This window comes from Enhydra lutris, unplaced genomic scaffold (assembly GCF_002288905.1).
Source record: "Enhydra lutris kenyoni isolate GAN:26980312 unplaced genomic scaffold, ASM228890v2 scaffoldscaffold31, whole genome shotgun sequence".
In the NCBI taxonomy this organism is placed as follows: Eukaryota; Metazoa; Chordata; class Mammalia; order Carnivora; family Mustelidae; genus Enhydra; species Enhydra lutris.
Window position 1 is genome coordinate 12,592,563 of NW_019154115.1, and position 12,060 is coordinate 12,604,622.

At 44.1% G+C, this 12,060-nt stretch overlaps 2 protein-coding genes across 2 annotated transcripts in view; one reads left to right on the forward strand and one right to left on the reverse strand.

Annotated features, from left to right (window-relative positions):
* Nucleotides 1-5,919, reverse strand: part of LOC111153190 (myosin IE) — a 195,201-nt gene extending 189,282 nt beyond the window's left edge. Inside the window, exon 1 of the mRNA XM_022512053.1 lies at nt 5,351-5,919. Within this exon, the coding sequence (XP_022367761.1) occupies nt 5,351-5,353 (3 nt within the window). The 5' untranslated portion in view covers nt 5,354-5,919. The remainder of the gene's footprint in view (nt 1-5,350) is intronic.
* A 12-nt stretch (nt 5,920-5,931) lies between these two features.
* The window catches only part of LOC111153191 (family with sequence similarity 81 member A), a 126,579-nt gene continuing 120,450 nt past the window's right edge, over nt 5,932-12,060 (forward strand). Inside the window, exon 1 of the mRNA XM_022512054.1 lies at nt 5,932-5,963. The gene's annotated coding sequence lies outside the window, so the exon portion shown is untranslated. The remainder of the gene's footprint in view (nt 5,964-12,060) is intronic.

Here is a 12,060-nt window from a genome sequence, read left to right on the forward strand (position 1 = left end):
TCTCTCTCTGTCAAATAAATAAAATCTTTTAAAAAAAAAAAAAATGATACTATTCCCTGGTGGCAACTCAAAAGGGAAGGCTGACTTCACTGGGTGGTACAGTCCCAGGTTCCATAAAGCCAATAATTCTATTTTGGGGAGCACTCTTGACTAGTTCTGCTTCCCTCAAGTGTGGCTGTCATAAAGATAGGTAAAATAAAAAAAAAAGAAAACACAACAACTTCGCTAGGGTGCTCCAAAACCTTTTGTCTCTGCGGTTGTCTCTGAGGTTGAAATTCAAAACACAATTTATTTACCATTATTACAGAATGTGCTTGTAAGGCCAAGATGTTTATTTTTAATACCTTTGGCATTTAACCTTTAACCCCTTATTGCTCTGTAAATATTAAATCCCAGCGAGGTAAAAAAAAATAATAAAAATATTAAAAACTCATCATTTTAATCACATACTGATGAAAACATAATCGCTGCTTCTTTGTAAAAAAAAATTGGCAGATGACTCATACTTGAAAAAAATCATGACTGTACAAAATTTCTACATATTCCATAATGAAGCTCATAAAACTCTGCATTTGTATATAGGTTCAAAAAGAAGCTGATGAAGAAAGCTTTCACAAGTTCTTTCCAAGTAATGAGACTCAATCCTTTCTCATTAGGAAATGCAAAGTACTGCATGTTCTCTCTTTTATTTAGTCTCACTTAAGCTCATGACATTAACACTGAGTACAGGAGCGAAAAGACGTATTCCAAGTCATATTTACCAAAATGCTCATTATCTAGCCCCAAGGAGAACCCCTGAGACAGACCTCAAATTCATGACATTCAGCTGTAGAAAGGAGTAATAACAGAGGTCCAGCATGCTGGAAAGGGCAAGGAGGCATTTTCACCCAAAGCTGGGGGTGATGGGTTAAGAAAGAGAAATTCAATTTACAGCCTCACCACTCACACAACTTACATACCTACACTGGTGTTTAGATAGCTCTGAATCTGGATGCAGATTTTCCCTGTTGATAGCTTGGAGGTTCCATGTGCTGAAAACACCAGGCAACTCCCTCTCTTAAGGGAAACCCAGTGGGAAGGTGTGGATGTATTAATAAAACACCATTACTGGTATAGAGCCAAAGTTTAGACGGTCTTGCTGGTGGGTGAATGGAAGGAAGCATGTGGTTCTCAGGGATACCATTCTGAGATTTACAATAGAGTGGCTGCTAACAGCTGACCTGCAGGTGTTCGGCCTCTCAGCAATGGCCAGAACACTTGAAAAATTAGCAAGTCCGGCAGAACAATTTGGATTTCCAGCTTCCCTTGAAATATATAATATGGCCGATCTAACCATAACTGGTAGACACAACTAACCATGACCTAAGGTCAAGTAATGATGCCTTTTTTAGAGGAGCATATTTGCTCTCTAGGGGCCAGCCTCATCCCGACAAAAATTGTATCCTGTAGATATTTGTGTTTGCAACCACTCACAACGCTGAAATCCCTAGCAAGAGTGTGGGGGAGGCGGCCTTCACCTTCCCCAACTATCTGCTTCCTCCACTTCTTATCCCTCTCCATCTGCGGCTCCGCTGGCTTTCCCTTCATGTGTCGCATCAATCAAACTTCTTCCATGAGGCTGGCCAACTCACATTGGCCCCTAGGTAATGTCGTGAACTCCAGCTCTTTCCCTAACCCCACCGCGTCCATCAGTACTTTTGGGGGGATGCCTGGTTGGTTCCGATCAAAAGAGCAACTCATGATCTCAGGCTTATAAATTTCAGCCCGGTGTTGGGTGTAGAGATTACTTAAAAATAAAATCTTAAAAAAAAAAAAAAACACAAAAAACTTCTCTGTACTTCAACCCAATTTTTTGTTTTGTTTTGGTTTTGTATTCTGTCGTTTTGGCCCGGAAACTATTAGGAAATCTGATAAACTAATCAGTGGGAATGGACTAGGTTACCTTCCCAGAAAACATATTTGAAATCGATTCCAGACTTTCTAAATACACGCCCTGCCTTCACCCAAAGGAACTTACCTACGTTGCAGTCAGCTATCTGACAGATTTCTAAGTTCCTAGGTCTATTCCTGTGTACTTTTTATGAGTAACATGTGCAATTCACTCCCAAGTACTACGTAAGTGAGGAAAAAGGAATGTGACCTGACCACAGTCTGAAGGAATGGCCAATTCAGACTTACTTAAATATTTTAGTATATTTAACTTCAGAGAAGCCCTATGAATAATAATTTCTGCATCCAAAGTATATGGCAGAGCTACAGACATGGGCTCTAGCTTATTAGACCATTCAAACCGTCATGGCCACAAAGCAGAACTTCCCTTGTAAATGATAAAGCCACACACGACAAAGGAAATCTTAGTAGGGTGTGATTATTAATTAAAGACAAAGGAGGGGCGCCTGGGTGGCTCAGTGGGTTAAAGCCTCTGCCTTCTGCTTAGGTCATGATCCCAGGGTCCTGGGATCGAGCGCCGAATCAGGCTCTCTGCCTGCTTCCCCTCCTTCTCTCTCTGCCTGCCTCTCTGCCTGCTTGTGATCTCTGTCAAATAAATAAATAAAAATCTTAAAAAAAAAAAAAAAAGACAAAGGAGACTGCTGTACCCTCCTAACCAAGGTACACTGAATTATAAAGGCAGGCAGAGACTTTTTTTTTTTTCAGCTCTTCAAGTCTCCTATGGAAAAAGGTACAAATTTATATTGCCGGGTAGTGTTGTTGCTTCTCCAAAGATGGAGAAAAGTGGTCCAAAGTGAACTTTTAGGAAAGAGACAGGAGGTGAACTATAAGCTGGATATTGTGCTCATGAGTCAGAAAATGACAATATTCCTTATGAGTCACAATTGAATGAGTCTTGGGAGGGCTGTGGGGACAAGTGGAGAGTCTTCCTCATGTGCCACCAGACTTCCTAAAAGATCACACACACAAACCCGCAAACAACAGTACAGGTGCTCTCCCTACAGCCCTGTCAAGGGCCCGAGGAATTCTATTCTCCATGCTAAGCCTCAGCCACACCCACGGAAGGCAATGCCCCTTCTCTTCCTGTTCTGAGCATCTGAAGGATGCAGCTGGGCAGACCCAGACAGATGTGAAACACAAAATGCAGCCTCATCTGGCTTGAAAGCATCTTATATAAACAGTAAACAGTATAACTGAGGTTTCTGTTTAAGATGGGTGATGCTCTGTTCTCAGACAACCTCACATAGCTAATGAACAATCTCTCAAGCCAGGGAAGAAGCGATTCATTTCATTTTTGCCATGCTACTCTACATCTAGTAGATGGAGCGATGGCAAATCTCCGATTTCAGGACAGCAGCTGTTTCAACTTTTTTCTGATGCGCTGATAGTCGCCTGGCTGCCCTCAACGGGGCCATCTGCGCTGTTGGCAGGGAACCCATCAATAGGTAAGTCACACCCTGTCCTCCCATAGACACATTACACAAGTCTGGCAACAAGTCTCTTCCTTCTAACATGCCTCCCCTGCACCCATTTGATCAACCACCTTCAAAAGCAATGCAGCTGAACTGAGCATGGAGATTCCGAGGTCTCCAGAAAAGGCATTATAGACTACTTTGGTAGTGTGTCCAGCAAGAAAAATGAATTAACTAAGGGAAAGTTAATTTTCTCAAGGTAGCTCTCAAGTATTTGAATTCAGTTAAGTTTCTTGAAGCTCTTGACATAAACACATTGATTTTTTTTTTTTTTTTTTTTTTTAGAAATATTGACCCACAGAAAATAATGATAGCAATTCCAAAGTACCAGGACTATCACATTGCTCAGATTCAAGCAGCCAATTAGGTAGTGGCCCAATTCGGGCGCTCCTCCACCCAACCACACACTGAGTATAAGTAAATGATTCTCTCCCAGGGGTTCCAAAAATAATGTAGGTTAGACTGACTTCTTAAAACCTGAAACTTAAGGAGCACATTTTATTTACAGATAAAGTGTCCTCTTAGGGAGGAGCAGAAGTGACACAATTTTGGACTACATAAAAAGAAAAAGCTTGTGTCAAAGATGCCCTTTTAAAGACTTTCGTTTTTAAGCATTCTTTTATTCATAAACAGCACTGGGTCTAGAGCTGCTTTTGAGTTTCGACCGTACGTTCGCATGGGCCTTTGCTACATTTCTCAGGCTGGTCATGCAGGGCAGATTTTTTTTTAAATTGATGTTGTACTAGTTACCGTTTTTGACTTAACTCCACATTCACAATCATTAAAACGGAACAAAACAAACCAGAAGGGGATCAGGCCATCTACCCAAGCAGGGTTCTTTGAAAAGGAGCAAGTGTGGAAACTATGAAGGCTTGTAGTAGAACTTTTTTTTCTTTCTTTCTCGGATGGACTGTCCATCTCTTCAAAACCGAGTCCTTGCTTTTGTGCTTCGGGAAGAAACGTACACCCCACCGAGACCCGGGGGGGATGCGGCTCAGGTTAATGGGGGCGGAGTTGGGGCTCTCGGGGGCGGGGAGAGGAAAAGTCAGAAGCCAGTCGGAGAAAAAGTCAGCCACTTCCCTGTATTCCCAAAGTGCCAAAGGAAAAAGAACAAAACACTCGACTTCCTCCCGGGCGACCGGTTCGCGGTACACCAAGAAGCGCCAGTCACCTCGCCCTCGGGGAAGGGGTGGGGGCGGGGGGTGGGGGTGTTTACTCGGCCTCTCGGGCGCAGAGACGCAACGGGCCCGCGCCCCGCGAAGTCCAGGCCGGCGAGGCTGCCGGCTGCGCCACTTTCGCTCTCCGCCGCCCGCCCAGCTCCAGGTGCTCGTCCTACCTGGCGCCCCCGCCGCCCTTTGTGCGGCCCGCTCCGCCCCCGCCAGCGTGCGGCAGCCGGGCGGGACAACTGCGGGCGGCGCAGGGGGCGGAGAGGCGGGGAGGCGGGGAGGCAGCCGGCGCCCGTGCCCGCCGGCGGGGAGGGGAACGCGGGGCGCGCAGGGGAGGGGGCGCGGCGAGCCGGCGGCCGCGCGGCAGAGCCGCGATCCGGGCCGCCGCGGGCGGGAACGCAGGGGCACGGGCGCTGCCCACCGGCCCCGCAGGAAGAGAGGGGTCCCCTCCGAGGGCCGCGCCCCGGAGCTCAGAGCTGCCCACACGCTGGCTTCCGACAGCTGGCAGCCATAGCAACCCGGCCACAAAAAGTTTCGCGGCGTCCAGAGAGACTTGAAAGAAAGTTTTCCTTGGCCCCCTCGCTCTCTCTCCCCTGGCCAGGGTTTACGGAAAGCGGCGGGCAGAGCTCGCGACGTGCCGACTCCCGCGTCCACCTTCTCCACCCCTGGCCTGGGCTGCGCGCCCAAGGTGGGTACCCCGCGCCGGCGCTTCCTGCCCCATCCCAGGGTCAGGCGTCCCGGGACGCCGCGCGACCAACTCACCATGGTGACTCGCGCCGCGGTCCCTCCTCTGCCCGGTCCGGCTGCCAGGGAGCTGGGGCTGGATCGCAGACTCCTGGGCGAACTTCAAAAGTTGGTCCCCTTCGCCAAAAACAGGCTCTCGACACCCAAGCACTCACAGGAGCCAATGGGAACCCTGGGGGGACTCCATCCAGGCGGGATCGGCGGCGCTAGGTGAAGGGCGAGAAGGAGGCGACTTAGCAGACGGGGCACATCCTGTCAAAGGCAGGGGTCCACTCGGACCAGGCGCTCGCAACCCGCGTAGGTGAGCCCGATGCTCTCCGCGCGTCTGCCTGGCTGCCCAGGCTCGCTTCTTCTTTCTTCAGCCACTTACTCTGTACTCCTTCGGCAGAGCCTCGGTTCGGGCTGGGCAATCTGTCCATAAATGGAGAATTCAGCTCAGGCCTGACCAATCACGGTTTGTTTTCACAGCGTCACTCCTCGGGGAAACCGTGGTAGCCAACAAGCTTGGAGCTGCTGGAGTTTCCAAAGACCTCTGGATCCTGTAGTCCTCCACGCTAGCTTCCAAAGGAGCGCCGCTGACCCGGCTCGCTCCCGGGTGCAAGACCTCAACCGTGCAAAACCCTCCGTGAAAGTGAGTAAGACTCTCTCTCTTTTTTTTTTAAAAACGCGAAAATTACGGTAGGTGTGGCTTCCAAGCCGAAGTGGTATGATTTTGCCATAACTTTTTTTTTTTTAAAGAAGGAAATATTTTATCAGCATAAAAGATCAGAGTCGTGGCTGCAGCCCAAAGGAAATCCTTTTTCTTTCCAATGTCTGGATTGTGAGGAAAGTCAAAAATATCATTTCCCCTACCCCTCCTTTTACCTGAATTTCCTTGGAAAACAAAGGAAGGATTTTTTTTTCTTTTTTTTTCCCCCCTCTGTCTCTCTCTTGGGGACTTTTGAATGGTGAAAAAGTTGCACTGCAGTGAACAGAGAGACAGGAGAAAGATAAGTGAGGGAAAAAGCACCCACCCACCTCAGTCAACCCTATCTGTTGAGAACAATTAGCTGTACAACCATACCTGCAAAGGCAAATTATTCCAGAATATGGAGTTTCAAGGCATCAAGTGGGCAGTGAGGAGGACATTGGAGGTGGGGGGAAGAATCCTGAAATAAGGTAGAGAATGCGGTCTTATTGTTTTAAGCATTCAGAAGGTAATCTTGGTGGGTTACAACATGACTGTCCTCCCAGGATCTGTGGTAGGTAAGAAATGAAAACTTCTGGCTTAGAGAAAGTATGAAGCATTATGATTTATTGTGATTTACTTTATGAACTTTGGTGGTAGGTCTTCACTTGATCTAGGATCCTAGAGTTGGTATGGATGTTAAAAATCATCTTGCCTGGAATGGCTAAACAGAATGTGGTATGTCCATACAATGGAATACTATTCAGCCTTTAAAAAGGAAGGAAGTGCTGACACGGGCCACGACATGGACTAAACCTTGGAAACATTATGTTAAGTGAAAGAAACCAAGCACAGAGACCACATATTATATGAGTCCATTTACCTAAGAGTAAAGAATAGGAAAATCTATATCTATAAGTAAATCCAAGGGGAAAGTAAATTAGTGATTGCCAGGGGCTGGGAGGAGAGGAGGATGGGAGAAATTACTAATGGGTATGCGTTTTCTTACTGGGGTGATGAAAATATTCTGGAATTAGTGGTGATGGTTGCACAACTTCGTGAATATACTGAAAGACACTGAATTATACCTTATAGAAGGGTATGCAAATTTTATCTCCATTTTAAAGTTGAAAGAAAATCATGTTGACTACATTCTTAAATTCTTGTAGTAATCATCCATGCTGTGAGGCAATAGATATGATTGAATGCCTACTATAGGTCAGCACAGCAACCATGAGCACAGTGGTTTCTTCCCTTGCCAAGCTTACAATTTGGGAAGGAGCAAGACAGAAGATAGTTATATTTTTTTTTTAAGATTTTATTTATTTATTTGAGAGAGAAAAAAAGCAAAACAGATCACAGAGGGGAGGGAGAAACAGACTCACCACTGAGCAGAGAGCCCAACACGGGCCTCGATCCTGGGACCCTGAGACCATGACCGGAGCCAAAGGTGGACGCTTAACGAACTGAACTACCCAGGAGCCCCAGAAGATAATATTAAAACAATAAATAATTATAGGAAAGGTACAAATATAATGAAAAGCAACAGTGGTTTTGCGCAAGGAACTTCCATACTAGGAGCTACATTTTGGGTTAGGGAATTCATCTGGCAGCGACCTAGTACAAACTGGACAGGAAACAGCAAAACATCTATTGAGCACTCACTCTGTACTAGGCATTGGGAAGGACCCACCAAATTCCCAGGGAAACTGATTCCACATTTCAGGGGCACGCCAGAATATGATCAGGTATCTTAGGAACTAATGAACAGAGGTTACCAAAAGGAATATTGGAGCTTACCAATTATACAAGAAGCACTGCTTAGGTGGGAAATGACATATTGCCTAAGCCAGCATCCCATCCACAGTCAACCCTGATGAGTAATCGGATTGACATGGGCTTCAAGGGAGATAGGCAAAGATGTGGTTGTTTTCCCAGTAAAGCAGGGGTACAATGAGACACTGAAAAATCTTTTAAGAATCCATCAACAATGTATCAGTCTTGGATTGATCTAAAACTTTCTTGATACTAAATGCCATTTGTATTAACATTTGAGATCTTTTTTTAAATGCTTACTTTTTTTTTTCTTTTTCTTTTTTTAAAGTAGGCTCCATACCCAACATGGAGCCAAACACAGAGCTTGAACTCACATCAACACCTGACCTGAGATCAAGAGTCCAACACTTAACTGACTGAGCCGCCCAGACACCCCTAAATGCTTACTTTTATTTGTCCTAATAATCTTGTTCCAGTTTTCAGAGGTAATTCTAGTAGGTGGGACTCTGATGAAGATATATGCATGTGTTCATTTTTCATGATTTTGTAATAGAATTCTTTTCCAGATTGAAATATAAATGTATATATTAATTTGTATAGTGGAGTGCCTGTGTAGCTCAGTCGGTTAAGCAGCTGAGTCCTCAGGTGTTGATCTCAGAGTCGTGAGTTCAAGCCCCATGCTGGGCATGGAACCAAGTTAAAAAAAGAAATTGTGTGTCTAAGCAGTACTTGGATTATAAGATTTAGTGGCACATAAAAGTGAATTTGAAGTCTGGCTTTGTCACTTAACTAGCTGTGAGGTAGTAATCTTTCTGCACTTCAGTTCCCTTATCTATAAAATAGATTGATGTGCATGTGAAATGAAATATGTATAAAGATGGCCAACGAATATTGGTTCCTTTCTCCTGCCACCTGCCATGTATTCTAGGTTAAGGATCCAGATGTGGGTTCATGTAGGATTAGACAGATTGCTACCCTCTGAAGTATATGCCAAATCTTGGGGTCTTCTGTGTATGCCCTTTCCATCAGGGAGAGTTAATAGCTTTCATCAAATTCTCAAAGATGCTGGAACTGTCAAAATATTATTAAGACCCATAGCTCTTGATCACGTTAGTTATGCCTTCCTGGATCTTTGTCTTTGTGTTTTTCTTGAAATATAGGGATTAGAACTGAGTCTGATATTGTAAGGGCAGAGCTTGGATTCTCAAAGCAGAACCCATAATTCACACTTTGAACGTAGAATATAGAGTATGAGCATGTGATAGAGACTCTCATTTCACAAAGAATCTGTTCAAGCCCTTCCCGCTCCTTCCCCATCTTAGGAAGATAAATTGTCAGTTCTATGCCCTGGTCTACCTGGGAGAGTCCTAGTTTATGCCTTTATCTCAGTGAAATAATTAATGGAACCCCTCTTGCATTCCCAAAATGGCCTGATAATTTGAATGATAGATTATGATCACCCTAAGTTTTTGGCAAAATTGCAGCCCCCCCCAAAATTCTTGCTTTATAAAGCCTTTCCAATTTTCTTGATTTACACCTATTTTTAAGAGGACTCGTCAATATATTACCCAATATTCTTTGTTATTCGAGCTCATAGTAACAATGAAATGAAAACAACTTTTAAAATTGTAAAACTCATTATAGACACATGATGGAGCTAGTCAGATGAGACTTTACACATACGTGGGCATGATTTAAAATGCAGTTTTATCTGGGCTTGAATGAAAAGGAATGAAGAAAAAAATCCGAATGGAGACAAAACACAATTTGGTATGAATCTAGCAGTGAAAAGAATCACTGCTTATACATTTTGGAAAACAATTGGTAAGAAGATAAAATAAGGCAATGAAACTAGTTTCCATGTCAGTACTGTAAGAGAACATCAGAATGCATTCACAACAATGCAATTAAAGAAAAATTTGTTCACAGGAAAATTAGGTCAGAAATCTTTACCAAAGCACCAGTGAAAGAGATGCTTATGTCACATCAATGTGGGATGTCCTGGGCCATCACTGTTTCTGCCGTAATAGGCATTTGTTAGGTTCAATAGGTATCAGCTATGAGCTAAGTGCTTACCCTGTAATATCTTATCTTATCTTCCATACAACCCTATTGACTTCATTTGCAATTAAGAAACTAAGCTGAGCATTTGTAACATGGGCCAGACAGACCAGCTCCCATAAAGAAGAATGGCAAGGTGAAGGGCCGTTCCGCCACCACCAAGGTGACCAGAGAATACACCAACACACCATCATTGTTCACAAGTGCATCCGTGGAGTGGATGTCAAGTGGGTATTCAGAGAGATCCAGGAATTTGCCACGAGGGAAATGGGGACTTTAGATGGGTGCATTGATACCAAATGCAACAAAGCTCCGAGGGCCAACAGCATAAGGACTATCTCATCCCCTATCTGCACGCTGTTGTCCAGAAAATGTAATGACACTGAAGACCCACCAAACTCAGGTTTCCTGTGTACCTGTCACCACTTTCAAAAATCTACAAAAAAAACCAAAAAACTACAGACAGATGATGTGGATGAGAACTAGTTGCTGATTACAAATAAAGTTATTAAACTGCAAAAAAAAAAAAAAAAAAAAAAAAAAAAAGAAAGAAAGAAAACCAAGAAACCAACTGAGTTTGAAGTAACTTGCCCAAGATATTGCTCAGCTTTTCTGCAACAAATCTATATATTAGCCTGGCTCCAAAGGCCCCAACTCTTACCCTATAAGCAGTAAGTCTGTAGTAGGAATGTCCTACTACAAATTTTAGAAGAAATTTTCCCTGATGTAGGCCCAACATGAATAGGAACCCATTTATTAAAACACTGGGAGCCTCTCCAAACAGGGGCTCCTGGAAAAATTCTTCCTCTTTTTTAATGGGACCTAAAAATCACATTTGTATTAAAAATTACATTTGTAGGAGCGCCTGGGTGGCTCAGTGGGTTAAAGCCTCTGCCTTCGGCTCAGATCATGATCCCAGGGTCCTGGGATCAAGCCCCACATCGGGCTCTCTGCTCAGCAGGGAGCCTGCTTCCTCCTCTCTCTCTGCCTGTCTCGCTGCCTACCTGTGATCTCTATCTGTCAAATAAATAAATAAAATCTTTAAAAAAAAATTACATTTGTATAGAGAGTTTAACTCAATTTTAAACATCTTTGTTGGGGTGTCTGGGTGGCTCAGTCGTTAAGCATCTGTCTTCATCTCAGGTCATGATCCCAGGGTCCTGGGCTCGAGTCCCACATCAGGCTCCCTGCTCAGCGGGAATCCTGCTTTCCCTCTCCCACTCCCTCTGCTTGTGTTCCCTCTCTCCTTTTATCTCTCTCTGTCAAATAAATAAATAAAATCTTTAAAAATAATAATAAAAAAATAAATCTTTGCTCTTTTCCTAATATGTTAATATTGATTTGTACAAAGGATAGTGCAGAGAATTTCAATGGTTGGGTAACATACTGTGATGCTACTTCTGATTAATATTAAAAAAGTTTTGTGGGGTGCCTGGCTGGATCAGTAGGAAGAGCTTGTGACTTTTTTTTTTTTTTCTTTTTATTATTTGTCAGAGAGAGAGAGGGAGAGAGAGCAAGCACAGGCAGACAGAATGGCAGGCAGAGGCAGAGGGAGAAGCAGGCTCCCTGATGAGCAAGGAGCCCGATGTGGGACTCGATCCCAGGACGCTGGGATCATGACCTGAGCCGAAGGCAGCTGCTTAACCAACTGAGCCACCCAGGCGTCCCGAGCTTGTGACTCTTAATCTCACAGTTGTGAGCTGGAGCTTTGTGTTGAGGGTAGAGATTACTTAAATTAGTAAAACTTTGAAAAAAAGTTTTTCGGGGCATCTGGGTGTCTCAGTCGGATAAGCAGCTGCCTTAAGCTCAGGTCATAATCCTGGGGTCCTGGGATCAAGTCCCATGTTGGGCTCTCTGCTCGGAGGGGAGTCGCTTCGCCCTCTGCCTCTGCCTCCCTGCTTGTGCGCTGGCGCTCTCTGTCACTCTCTCTCTCTCTCTGTGTCAAATAAATGAATAAAATCTTAAGAAAAGAAGTTTTACTGTAATGTAACAATTACTTTACTGAAATAAAAGAATGATTTTTACAAAATAAAGGAGCAGAAAATATTTAAACATATGTTTAAATTAACAGCTTATTATGGGCACCTGAGTGGCTCAGTTGGTTAAGTGTCCAGCTTGGTACTGGCCCAGGTCTCGATCTCGCGGTCTTGAGCTCAGGGTTCTGAGTTAAAGCCCCTCAGGGAAAAAAAAAAATTAGTTAACAGCTTATTAAATGCATTTTTGT